General features: G+C 41.3%; 1 protein-coding gene across 13 annotated transcripts in view; it reads left to right on the top strand.

Annotated features, from left to right (window-relative positions):
- Positions 1-13,333, top strand: part of CKAP5 (cytoskeleton associated protein 5) — a 57,671-nt gene that overhangs the window by 41,697 nt on the left and 2,641 nt on the right. For 9 of the 13 annotated variants that reach the window (XM_083601007.1, XM_083601003.1, XM_083600996.1 and 6 more), the window contains 12 exons: positions 306-499; positions 1,831-2,003; positions 3,561-3,734; positions 4,798-4,918; positions 5,650-5,829; positions 6,379-6,566; positions 7,255-7,330; positions 8,228-8,416; positions 8,506-8,643; positions 9,755-9,838; positions 11,096-11,252; positions 12,165-12,319. In XM_083601007.1, coding sequence (XP_083457133.1) covers positions 306-499; positions 1,831-2,003; positions 3,561-3,734; positions 4,798-4,918; positions 5,650-5,829; positions 6,379-6,566; positions 7,255-7,330; positions 8,228-8,416; positions 8,506-8,643; positions 9,755-9,838; positions 11,096-11,252; positions 12,165-12,319 — 1,829 coding nt within the window. The remainder of the gene's footprint in view (positions 1-305; positions 500-1,830; positions 2,004-3,560; positions 3,735-4,797; positions 4,919-5,649; positions 5,830-6,378; positions 6,567-7,254; positions 7,331-8,227; positions 8,417-8,505; positions 8,644-9,754; positions 9,839-11,095; positions 11,253-12,164; positions 12,320-13,333) is intronic. The other 4 variants (XM_083600997.1, XM_083600999.1, XM_083601000.1 and 1 more) reach the window with 1 other exon arrangement.

Below are 13,333 nucleotides of genomic sequence, written 5' to 3'. Positions count from 1 at the left end.
CATTTTTGAAGACAAAGGATTGCATCCATTTTTCTTCATATACACAGTAGAGCAATTGAAAGTAATGTACATTTGCTAACCGACATAGGTCTATTAATTTAATTGATTTTGTAACTTAGTTGGATACTACTCTACCTTTCCCTTGCAAACACATGGGGTTCATAAAATTACTATAAAAAGATCCTATTTTTATTCATAATAAATCAGATTTAGAATATACAAAAGCATCAACAAGTATTTTGTAAACCAAATGGGTGCAGCCTTTTGTTTTCATAGATGTCCATTTCTGTTTGGTTTCTCTGTAGAATGCTTGGAAGAGCTGGGATGTCTTGTTGAATCATACGGCATGAATGTGTGCCAGCCAACTCCAGGCAAAGTCTTAAAGGAAATTGCCATTCATATTGGTGACAGGGACAACACTGTCAGAAATGCTGCACTCAACACCATTGTAACAGTTTACAATGTTCATGGAGACCAAGTGTTCAAGCAGATTGGAAATGTGAGTAAACCGAAATGGACAGGCAATATTTAAAATATTGAATGTTTAGTAGTGTGTCACTCAGGTAATGTCGTGAATGGATAGGCAAGTTCCTCAGGTCAGTTGCGATTAATGTTGAAAGCTCTGTTTGAGTGTCAAGAACAAATATACTTTTTTTTAAAAAAAATGATGAATTCTGAACTCTAGAACAGTTATGAATTGTGAAGCAGGAGTAGGTGCTGTCTTCCTTGTAAGGAATGTGTATTTATAAACAGCAACATACAAAACAGTTTGGCTTCCCTGTTTGCTTTGAGCCTTGTAATTCAAAATACTTTAGGACTATTAGAACAGGGAGGAGCTGAAGGTAATTGCATCAGTCAGAGGAGAAGGCACATACAAGCCACTCATCCTCATCTCACAAACTGGCCGTGGCATACTGATACAGTGAGACAGCTTGAGACACAAAGCGGAAAGCACATAATATATTCCATGATTCTTGTCTGCATTGAGAGGTGCACTGAGAGTAATAGGAGCACCCGGAATGCACCATAGGTAACTGCAACACAAAGCGAATAGGTTGGTTTCCAAAATTGACAAGGAATTTGGGGAAGCAATAGCCCCTTTGTTTTATTACATAGTTGTGCATATAGGAGAAGATAAAGTTGCTCTCAGATCTTATTGAAAAGTAGCTTCACATGGTTGTCCTCTGAGGTGCCATTTGATAGAAGGGCTGGGGTGCACTTGCCTACAGGAAACTAAAGGAGGAAGTTCCCAGGGGAAATGACCGCCTTCAGCCTTTGGTTCCTTTTAGTCCATAACCACTCTTTTGATTCCTAATCAGGATTATATGGGAGGCAATGAAGCTTTGGCTTTTCCTTCCTTCATGAATACCTGATTTCTCTAATTCCATCAAATTCTTCATAAATAGGTGTTGCTTTTTCAGTGGTTCAAACTATATAATTCTTCACTAAGCAAGTATTATGGGAATCATATTTTTTTCCCAAAATTGCTGCTTCTCCAAATTCCTTTAGCTTGTTTCCCAAACTGGACTGTTTCCTTCACAGTGCTGTAGAGGGTGGTGTTGTGTTGGTATTTTATTTAATTAAATGCCAGATTCTGCCTGTTCCTACTTGATGCTTGAAGGAATTTTGGTACACTTTATAACTAAACAGGCAGTCCAGCAGTAGGCATAATTGCTGAGTACAGGAACTAGGCTAAGGGGTGGGGTTAGCTGTATTGTAAGTCTAGTAGTACACAGGAACAGCAAAGGTTTTGAAACACTCTTAATGGCACTGGAGTCTGAACTAAGGAGCATACCTGTCATGGCACTGAAAAGTTGCTCTCTTGTACAGCTTTCGGAGAAAGACATGAGCATGTTGGAGGAGCGAATAAAGCGGTCTGCTAAGAGGCCAAATGCCACTTCAGCAAAGCAGGTGGAAGAGAAGCCACAGAGGGCTCAGAGTGCCAGTGCCAATGCTAACATGCTGAGGAAAGGACCGGCTGAAGACATGTCTTCCAAACTCAAGTATGTAAAGTGGGGAAATGCAATGTTTGCCTGACATTTCCACAGTCTGTGCAAAAAGCATACCTTGCTGTTGCCTTGTGTTTTTGTCTTTTGTTTTAATCATCTATGTCTGCATGTGTCGCAAACTGCAAAAAAATGCTGCAAATCAAAATGTTTGAACCTTACTTCATTTGTTTTGTCGTGTCTTGAATGCTTTCTAAATGGTATTGTGCCTTTTTTCACTGCTTCTCCATGGACAGAATTATGTATCGCACTTATAGGATGTAAGTACTGACCACTAAATCCTTGGTAGCAGGGCTCTTATAGCTTTGTCTTACCTTTCCCATGCCCTAATCCTAAACATACTTGAGAATAAGTCCCATTGATTTCAATGCAACAATTCATATTAAATGTGCTGTTAGGGAAGCCTGGCTTCAAGTTCCATCTTTGCTGTGAAAATCATTGAGTGGTGTCAGGCAGGTTGCTGTTTCTTGGCTATGTTTTTGTTTGTTTTTAATAATACTGATAATAGTGGCTTACCTCTCAGCTGTAAAAGAGCTAAACTTTGCAATTGTCAGGAAGCTGACTAGTGTCAGCGGGATACATTGTAAGACCAGATTACTTTAACCATTCCAGTCTTGAGTCACTGGTAGAGGATTTGAGATACCTGGAGCCTGATCAGCATCAAATGTAATGCAACAGCTATTATTTGGGAAGCTCATATAAGGAAATTAAGAAGTACATCTAAGCTTAAAACCACTTCTGGAAATGGAATGCTTCTTGTTCCTAATGCCATGTGCTTTTTTTCTATTCTAAAATGCCCTTTTGTGTAGGCAGGCTCTAGCAAAATAGGCATAATAGGGAGTTGAATTTGGAGAGTGCAAAATTCATTCTAGGGCATTTTGTGCTTGCTGGGCTGCATTTACTGTAATGTCTTTCCCTTATATGGGAAGAGAGCCAAATAATGAACCTACCAGGATTGTTTGACTGTCACATTCAGTTTAGCATTGTGCAGTAGAGCATGTCTTTGCTGCTGCCCCTGCTGCAAGGCCTATAGGTGTTGAGAGGAAGCCAGCAGCACATTATCAAAAAGTTCTGGATTCCCAGCACCTACAGTAATTGCTGATGGGGCTGAATAGATTTCCTTATCTATGTTGATATGAAAGATTAGGAACTAGTGATAGATGCTAGCATGGATTGTTGCATCAGCCATAATAATCGGGTCCACAAATGTTAGCTTGGCTTAATAGCCAACCATTACTTGTGATCACTATGAACTTTTCCCCAAATCCTGCAAAAGCCCAGAGAGAAAGAGAAACCTATTTTCTCTCTAGAGTCCTCTGTGAACCGCAAAAAACTTGGGGAAAGGATGGGTAATTGATTTGGCTGTGCCTCTTGCAAAATCCTATCAGGAAGGGAGAAAAGGCACTGTTCTCCAAGTTATATGCAGCTTATGGAGAACTTGAAAAGGTTTGTGTGCGCTGGGGGCGTAGGATGGAGGGGCAGTCACCACGGGTGACATGATGGGTAGGTTTGTGGAACCCTGATAATAAAAAATGCTTTTCTTGATTTCTGTAGCCAAGCCCGTAACATGAGTGGCCACTCGGAGACGACGCATGCAGTTCCACGGGAGTTTCAACTGGATCTAGATGAGATAGAAAATGATAATGGCAGAGTGCGATGTGAAATGCCAGCACTTGTCCAGCACAAACTGGATGATATATTTGAACCAGTTTTGATCCCTGAACCCAAGTGAGTGCAGATCAAGGACTGCTAATGAAGCAACTCTGGGGGAGTGTGTGTGTGTGTGTGTGTGTGTGTGTGTGTGTGTGTGTGGTTTAGGTATATCAATCTCCTATATGAAGCCAAGTTCCCTTATATAAAGGAAGCTTCAGGGAGAAGCTTTAAAATGTGGAAACTGTGTCAAACCAGGAAGGCTTTCAAACTGCACTCTTTCAAATATTATCTCCCTTCCCTAAATATTTTTATTAGCCACATGTACAATGGCTAATATCCTCATTCACATTTCATACCAGAGGTATCCTCATTCATTCAAATTCTTACCAGAGGTATGTTCAGAATGGTGTGCATTAAACATGGTATTGCTGTGCAGCTATGGAATTTACATGTTGCTACACTGGGCATCCTGAGAATGGTATGGTTCCCATTGAGGTCACAGAGCATATTTTTTCTTTCTTACAGGCTAAGGCAAAGGTTGGAGGTTGGGTTGGGGTATGAAATCTTTAAGCTTATTGTGGACAGTAGTATCTCCTATTCATAGCCTTTGCCAAAATTTTCAAATTCTTTGAAAGCCTGGATCTTGAAAGCAGAATAATTATGGAAAAGGTCAGATATATCAACATTTTATCTGCATAAAAGGTTTTATGGTTTACTTTGCCAGTTATACACAGCCCTTGTTGTTATGTGACAATACTTTCTGGTACAGAGTACCATCACCCCTCTTTTTGCTGCCTACAGCAACCTTTTTCTACTGGCACCCACAACATTTCTTTATCAAGATATGAGTACCGGCACCTTTCCTTAACCCCCCCACTCTACACAGCCCTGATAAGAGAGATCCAAACATAACTTTGGGGACAACATACTGAGTGGGGTAGGGTTGCTCCCATTAAGGTGGCTTTTGTGTAATACTTCAGACATTAATCAACTTGCTCTATCCACTTTAAAGAAAATGGGGTGCTTTTAATCTGAACTGCCTGGAGATGACAAATTGCTTCTAATCATTTAACCCAGGCTCCTTAGTGACTTACTGAATCTGCTGCCCTTTAAGCTATAACACTGTTTCTCCACCCAGGATCCGTGCCGTCTCTCCACACTTTGATGATATGCACAGTAACACAGCTTCCACCATCAACTTTGTCATCTCCCAGGTAGCCAGTGGTGATATCAATACTAGTATCCAAGCTCTAGCACAGGTGAGTGAAGGCCTCTCTGGTTGGCAGCTACATAACACTGATGGGGTCAGCAAGTAATATGCGAGAGTGATGAGTTGCACATTTGGTGGAGCTGAGTGTTGGTGACACAAGTGCCACTCAGAACCTCCCTGGTGACAAAGCCAAGTGCACAGGGGCCATCTGACTCGCTGTTCTCGACGAGAAAGAAAAGAGGGTGTTAGTGCAAAATGTCCTTTTCCATCTCCCAGGTGGATGTCTGATGCTTGCTTCAGCAGCACATATACTAAAAATCTCACTACCATAACATAGGCTGGTTTAAGCTTGATGGGGCCTTGGGTTGCCTGTTGATGAGATACAGGCAAGATGGGGCAGGCTCATTGCTTGCCTTGCTATGTGTTGCAGCAATGGAGCAGATTTCATGCATGAAAATGAAACACCAGAAAATGTTATAGAATCATTGATAGGCTCTTAATTAAGCTTTAGGTAATTAAACTATGGTCTGGCTTACTTGGGTTGTAAAAGTGGGTTTTCTTAGGACATAAACAGTATGTCTGTTGGTACAGTAGATAACAGGAAACTATATTGAATAATTTCTAGTTTATTGCAGCAAAACCAGAGTTTTATGGCAGTTTATATATTTGTTATACTAAATTATTAGCCTTTAAGGGGCCACAAGACTCTTCACTTTTCATGCTATTCATGGAAATGATACCATTATTAAAAACTTGCTATAATGTTGGGTTTGTCTGCAGATTGATGAGGTTTTGCGACAAGAGGACAAAGCAGAAGCTATGTCAGGCCACATTGACCAGTTTCTAATAGCTACCTTCATGCAGCTGCGACTCATTTACAATACGCACATGGCTGATGAGAAACTAGACAAGGATGAGATAGTCAAGTTGTACAGTTGCATCATTGGAAACATGATTTCGGTAAGGCTTTTGATTGGGAAAACGTGGTGGAAGTTTCAGCCAGTAGAACCAATTAATAGTGTCTTTAGTTTAGTTTTTGTTGCGCTATACAATTGCCTCTTAAAGTACTGTAACACTTCTGTGCTGCAAACTGTTTTGGTATCTAGGTAGTTTACAGCCTTGATCCACTCTGGATGGACTCCTGTACCCGCAAGTTTCATCCTGCTTTGTGAAAAAGGAGGAAAAGTTGCAGCCATTAAAAAAAATTCTATTATAGAGCTGGGGACCTCTTTGGATTTAACCGGAAAGACACAGTAGCAGTTCTGAAGCATATATGGTTTCTTACAGATACAGATTAAAAGCAAATCCTATACTGATGCTAATCCCTAACTTTTATCAGTATTTTTATCATTCTTGGCAATAAAAAGCTTCAGTGAGATGTATGAAAATAGGTATTTACTTCCCTCAAATCAGGTAGCAGCAAGAAATGGAGTTTTGGGGTGCTAATCTAGACTGTAGTGTTTTATCCTGAATATATCCTGGTATCTAACACTTGAATTCCATTGGCAGTTGTTCCAGATTGAAAGCTTAGCCCGGGAGGCCTCTGCAGGAGTGCTGAAGGACTTGATGCATGGCCTCATTACCTTAATGCTGGATTCGAGAGTTGATGATCTAGAGGAAGACCAGCAGGTTATCAAATCAGTCAACCTCTTGGTGGTAAAAGTTCTGGAGAAATCTGATCAAACAAACATATTGAGGTAAATAGATTTTTGCTAAGGGCAAACATCTTAACAAATCCCTCATCACTGCAGCCTCTTACCACAAGACTTAGCATGTGCTACAATTTGAACACCTGCTTGATGAGATATTATTGGTCTTCCTTGTTATAGTTTATTACCGCATTGTCAGATCTTTCTGCAGTTGCTGATCAAGTTACACTAAACCCAGGCAGTCATTTAACCTTGAGGTTTGTTCAAATCTCTGTGCTCTACGGGTACAAATCTGAGATCTGATCCAGTCTTATCTCTAAAAATGCTGAATGATCTCATTCCCTTTATCGGTATTTTGAATAACTTGAGCAGTCTGAACCTCTCTTTAAATCTATTTTAATTTTGATGCTCCAGCAAGTTTTGTTGTATTTATATTGGATTCTCTCCCCACTCCCTTTCATGGTTTTATGTTTTACTTTGTATTTCAGTAGTTTTTTTACCTATTTATTGTAAGCCACCGAAAAAGCTTGAAGTTTTAGAACAGCATGCAAATGTAAATAAAAATAAAATTACATTAAATTATAAGATAATAATAATGAAAATGTTGATATTGTGCAAGAAATTGCATAGCACTGTGTTAAGAAGCTGAACTGGCCAATCAATTTGTGTTGTCCCATGTATTTCTGGAGCTACTTGTGGAATTTGTATAGTTAATGCTTCATTTTTTTCATCCTAGTGCCCTGCTTGTTCTTCTCCAGGACTGTCTATTAACAACAGCAAGCTCTCCCAAGTTCTCAGAACTAGTAATGAAGGTGTGTATTGTTCTTGTTCTGTTTTTTATTTCAATTTTCTATTGCATAGTGATTGTGTATTAGCAGACTCTCTCATTACTCCTATTCATGGTCCTTCTACAAAAAAGTGTGGTTATTGGCTGTACTGGAAATGACTCTAGCATGAATGCACAACTTGATATTGCCTGATTTGCAAATCACATTAAACCTCAGTTTAAAACAAGCTATAATTTGATATGAATGCAGAACATGCTTGTTTGTGCTGTTGAGAACTTCTTGCTTCTTTTCTGCGCAGCTTCTGCTCTTGCCATGCTTCTGGGGAACAAGCCAGAATCTGACTTGTTGTGGCCCCTGGGTTTGTGGCTTGTCTCTCTCCAGCCAAACAAGAGTACTAACCAGGCTTTGTTCTTTCCTTAATGCCTGTGATTTGTTTGGGAGAAAACAAACTCAGGCCCAGACATCACAACATGTCAGGTTCCTGCATTTACCTAGACATGTGAATGCTCAAAAGCATGAAAGGGGACATCTTCATGGCCATTGTGCCCTCCCCCCACTCCCCAACCTTCCCTGCATTGTGTGGGAAGTCGGCAGGGGGCCTCTGCTCACAAGTGCAGGATGAGTCTACTCCTATTCAAGCAAATGCAAGTAGAAGCCCCCTGCAAACTTCCTCACACAATGCAGGGAAGGCTGGGGACTGAGTGGGAGGTTGCAACATTTACAAAGATATTGCAGACAGGACTTGGGGCATTCTTATGTTTGGGCAGGCACCAAGCCCATTGTGAAGGAATAATCCATATGTTATATCATTTTAAGCTCAAAGAACCAAGTTCAGAGATGACATTCTTAGATTACTGTGAGGACTTGCTTTGTCTTAATGTTGATCAAAGAAACCATCTACCTTTCCCCCCTCCCCCGCAGTGTTTATGGAGAATGGTAAGACTTCTCCCTGAAACTATCAACACTATCAATCTGGACCGAATCATGTTGGACATCCACATCTTTATGAAGGTCTTTCCAAAAGAAAAACTAAAGCAGTGCAAGAGTGAATTCCCAATACGGACGCTGAAGACTTTGATTCACACCTTGTGCAAGCTGAAGGGACCCAAGGTGAGAGCAAACTGCTTCACCCCAAGGTGCTTATGATCTCTGGAATAACAAAAGGTTTCTTAATTAAAAGGTATCCCACTTCTTCCTAGCTTTTGGATCATCTAACAATGATAGATAACAAGAATGAGTCGGAGTTAGAGGCCCACCTGTGCAAAATGATGAAACACTCCTTGGACCAAACTGGAAGCAAGTCTGACAAAGGCACAGAAAAGGGAGCTTCTCGCACAGTATGTATTCCGTATTTTAAAAAATTGTTAAACATGACACCCAGGTGTGAAGCTTGTTAGTTTACTGGGCACACAACTGGAATCTTTTCTGAATTGTGTCGTGCTTTTACCTCGGACCGTTCAGAAGACTGATTAAGCTCTTCAGGTATCTCTGTTCACTTTTAAAGGAAGGAGAATGCAGCATGATCTGCCTGTCTTGCCTTCCTCTTCCCCTTTCATGTGTAGCCAACAGAAGAGAAAGCTGTGTGAAGAGGGAGTGGCTTGCTTCTTGGCATAAACTTTGTCTCCTCTAGAACAGTAACATTGAAATTCAAACCCATACAAACTTGGTGCAGCACAACTGCTAGCAAGTACTAATGTTAAAATGTACATTTTTAATTTAACATTGTTGTATCTTGTGCCTCTTTAATTACAAGGTTAACATCTTATTCTTACTGGTATGTGCTAATGCTAATGCCCATTGGCCTCTTATTATCTCAGCTGGTTCCTTGAACAGCTGGATGCTAGGACTCCCCCCCCCCCACCAGGTTAAAAATGTCTATGTTCTGTCCAGAGGTTCATCTGAAACAGAATGTGGAAACAGTGATTCTCACCACCCTGTATGTATGTATGTATGTATCATAGGTTGTAGAGCTTCAGAGCAGGATAGCCAAGAGGTGGAAGAGGGCACATCTGTTTCTTCGCCACAGTACATCTTTAATCCTGCTTGGGGTTGGATTCTCACACAAACCTACAACTGACCATAAACCTGTATCATTGCATGGTGGTTGATGCAAGTTCTTCCCAGTCCAGTAATCCTGTGCCTCCAGGTCACCTAGTGCATTCATGGTTGACCAGGACTTGACTTATACAGCAAGACCTGGTACAGTTCATGGCTATTGAGCACCATGTCATTGCATAGACTTACTACTTGTTGGTGTTGGAGATTCCTAATTGTGCAAAATGTATGGAATCTGCAGCTGACCACTCTTACTCTAATAGCAATAGCAACCAACACCTACTAGTTCAATCAGGACAACTTATCTGCCCTTTATTATATTTATAGAAATGCTTCAACTATCTAAACTGTCACCCCTCTATTTTGGTAATATGTCTCAATTTCTTTTTATAGGATGAAAAGACACCAAAGGCCAAAGTGAATGATATTTTAGCAGAGATATTTAAGAAAATTGGGTCTAAAGAAAACACTAAAGAGGTGAGGGCTTTATTACCATGGTGGGAGGTGAAAAATTAGGAACATTGGTACTTATAATGAATTCCCAAAGGGCTCATTTGGGAGTGTTGTCCATCGTGAAATAAAGAATATAGTGAATCGGCTTGAATTTGATTCATGAGTCTTAATGAAAACCAGCTATTGGTTGATTAGCAAAGAAGAGTGGATCCTAGATGCACTCTGCACTCCAGCAGGAGGTAATCTTCACGGTAAGTGCCAGTCCTCCTTTGCCTGTTGGAGTGGGAGTCTTTCCAGATTGGGATATTTTTTAAAAAGCACTTTGATCACCTGGATGATCTAAATCACTGTTCTCTCATGGCCAGAGCACTTTCTGTAGCGCTCCAGTGCTACTATGCACAGAGACTGGGACATTTTAATGAGAGGGGTGCTAAGGTGGCAGCTGTTGGAAAGTGCTATGATGCATAGTGCCACAGGGTTACATTGTGCCTTGCATGCCAGTGTGATGTATGCTGGCTGATTCACCTGGCTAAGGGAAAGGTAGATATGATTGTTTCCTCATCTGGATGGGTTAAAGGAGTCAAAATGCTCTGTTGTTGAAAAGCAAATGTGCGTTGTGTGAATGTCATTCTGTGGACTAATTCTAATTACAGTGGTATCTCTGATTAAAAACTTAATTCGTTCTGGAGGTCCATTCTTAACCTGAAACTGTTCTTAACCTGAGGTACCACTTTAGCTAATGGGGCCTTCCGCTGCCGCCACGCAATTTCTGTTCTCATCCTGAGGTAAAGTTCTTAACCCGAGGTTCTACTTCCAGGTTAGCGGAGTCTGTAACCTGAAGCGTTTGTAATCTGAACCGTTTGTAACCGAGGTACCACTGTATTGTTGACAGTGCTCTGGATGGTGGTAGATGTTAGGAGTGTATACCAACCACAAGTTTAGGTTCAGACCCTGATATGGCACTTTGGAAAACAGCCTGCCTCAGTCTGAGGTGCTGAGTCAGTCCAAAACCATTTCACATTTCCTCGTCCCAGTTAATTAATGGGAAGTAATACACACACACACACCATTTGACAGACATGGATAAAATTTGCTGGCATATAAGCCCCTCCAAAGCAAATAAATCCTGCCAAATTAAAAGCAGTTTGGCCCTGGGCCTTTTGTAATGGACACCTTCAAATTCGGTTGTGTTTACCAGTTTTGCAGCACACTCACCTTTAAAGCTGGTGATGATTTTGTAAACATGTAACTTTTGAATGACTGAAGCTCTTCTTTTTGCAGGGTCTGGCAGAGCTTTATGAATATAAAAAGAAGTATTCTGATGCAGACATTGAGCCCTTCCTAAAAAACTCCTCACAGTTCTTCCAGAGCTATGTGGAACGAGGTCTCCGACTGATTGAAATGGAAAGGGAGGGCAAAGGGCGCATTCCTTCTACAGGTAACTCCCAGAGCACTGTGACAGCATGGACTAGAGGGAGCCAGTGGCTGCCATCCTAATGCAGCTGTCAGGCTTTCCCCGAGTTAGTAATTGACTGTAGGGGGCTTCAGAAATAATTCACCTGTTCTTTTGTAACTGGTGGTATGAAATATAGGCATGAAATTAAAACATTATAGGGCAATTGCACAATGGTCTCTCACCAAGCATATTTCTGTTGGCCTCAGGAGGTAATTGCATTTGACTTTCCCCCCTAAGAGCTGGTTCCTGGGCTACGTAGAAGCAAAGAAAATTGTATCTCCCGATCCACAAGCTTCAGATCAGCAAGTCCCACCATCCCATGTTACAATGCAAGAGGGGAAAGCAGCAGCACGAGTCATGGGTCACTTGCGCATTGCCTTTCCTAATTGCTTTGTAACATACGTAAAGGCTTGTTCTCAGCCTTCCTATCCACGAAAACATTAGTAAAAGCAAGTAGTCTGCAAAGTCACAGCTGCTGTGAATCAACAATGTCACTCCCACTGCAGAAGTAGGCATATTAAAAGACCTCTGAACCAATAAGGACACATCCTGGCATCCGAACTACACTGGGGCCACTGCAGCTTGGCTCATTTTCCTTCACCTCTTAAAAATCATCAGAAACCTCAGACTGCTACATAGGAAGAACCCACATCTTGGTTCTTTCCCATAGCCAGTGTTGCTCCTGTTTCAGGAAAGGCAGTGCTGGCAGGAGGAGGAGCCATGCGGTGGACTTATGGTCCAAGGCTTCTGAGGTTATCCCCGGAGCACAGAAAGTGCAGCAGCTCCTACACCACATGGACCCTGAGAAACATCACAATCCTCAGTTGGTGTCTGCTTGGACTCATTTTTTGTGTTTGTGTTTGTTTTTTGTTTTTGTTTTTTTCCATATTCCAGGGGTTTCTCCACAGATGGAGGTATCGTGTATCCCTACTCCCACCAATACAGTCCCTTCATCTATAGGAAATGCCAATGGGGAAGAGGTGGGGCCTTCCGTCTACTTGGAAAGGCTAAAAATCCTCAGGCAACGATGTGGCCTTGACAATGCAAAGGTATTCTCTCGATTTACGTATGCGGCAGTGTCTGTGTTTCAGCATCCTCTCTCTTTCTCTAGTCCTTGGTGAATCCTTGTCTCTCATGGCATGTTTGCTCTTGGGGCAGAAGGCTTGACACATCTTTGCTTGCAGACTACTTGCTTTCGCTAGACTCCTTGGGGCAGCCAGGTGGGACAGGAAGCTACTTCAGGCGCTGCACAGAACTGAGGAAAGACAAAGCACGAGTGATATCACTTGAGCTGCTGTTTTCCCTGTAACATAGGAGGGGCTTGCTGATCTTGCCTGTCATGAAACCATTGAGCCTCTTGGGTGATCGATTCAGAGGTTCATTGATCTCTCAACCAATGATACACATTTTTCTTTGTATGTAGTGCATAAACTGTCTGATAGGAGAAGACCTAATGTATTTTTGCCTCCAAAGCTCTAAACATCAGGCTTTTGCACTACTGCTTATTGTTCTATGAGTGTGTGTAGGCTTGGCGTACTATCATATCAGCATAGATGGGCAAGCCTGTGTATAGACTGCACTTGAAAAGAATGGTTTCGTGGCAATAAAATATTTGATTTGCAAAATAATAATAATGATGATGATGTGTAAAGGTTACAGGATTAATCAGTGCATATTGAGCTGTGACAACTAATAAAATTGTAAAGAAACATATTGTTTATATGGGGCAGAGATGCTAGAACATTAATGCCTGATAAATCACTGGAGAAACTGACCCAGAACCACATCTAGATAAACTTTGGAACAGTGTTCAGTGGTTCCTTAGATGTGTGAACCATCTAGAAGCTCCAGTTGAGCACTTTCTAATGAGAGTGGGGGAAATGGAAGCTAACATGTTGTGACCTGATTTCTCACACTGCCTTTGAATTGTTAAGATGTTTTTGGTTCAGTCACAAAGGTATTGTTAGACGATTGTTTCTACAAAGACTGGCTCTTCTCAGAATGGAATAGCATCAAAGCTTCAGCTTTGTGTCTGATGTGGACTCAAACAAATGCCATGTGTT

The sequence above is a fragment of the Podarcis filfolensis genome (genome assembly GCF_964270895.1).
Source record: "Podarcis filfolensis genome assembly, chromosome: 1".
In the NCBI taxonomy this organism is placed as follows: Eukaryota; Metazoa; Chordata; class Lepidosauria; order Squamata; family Lacertidae; genus Podarcis; species Podarcis filfolensis.
This window is presented reverse-complemented; position numbering and strand designations above follow the sequence as displayed.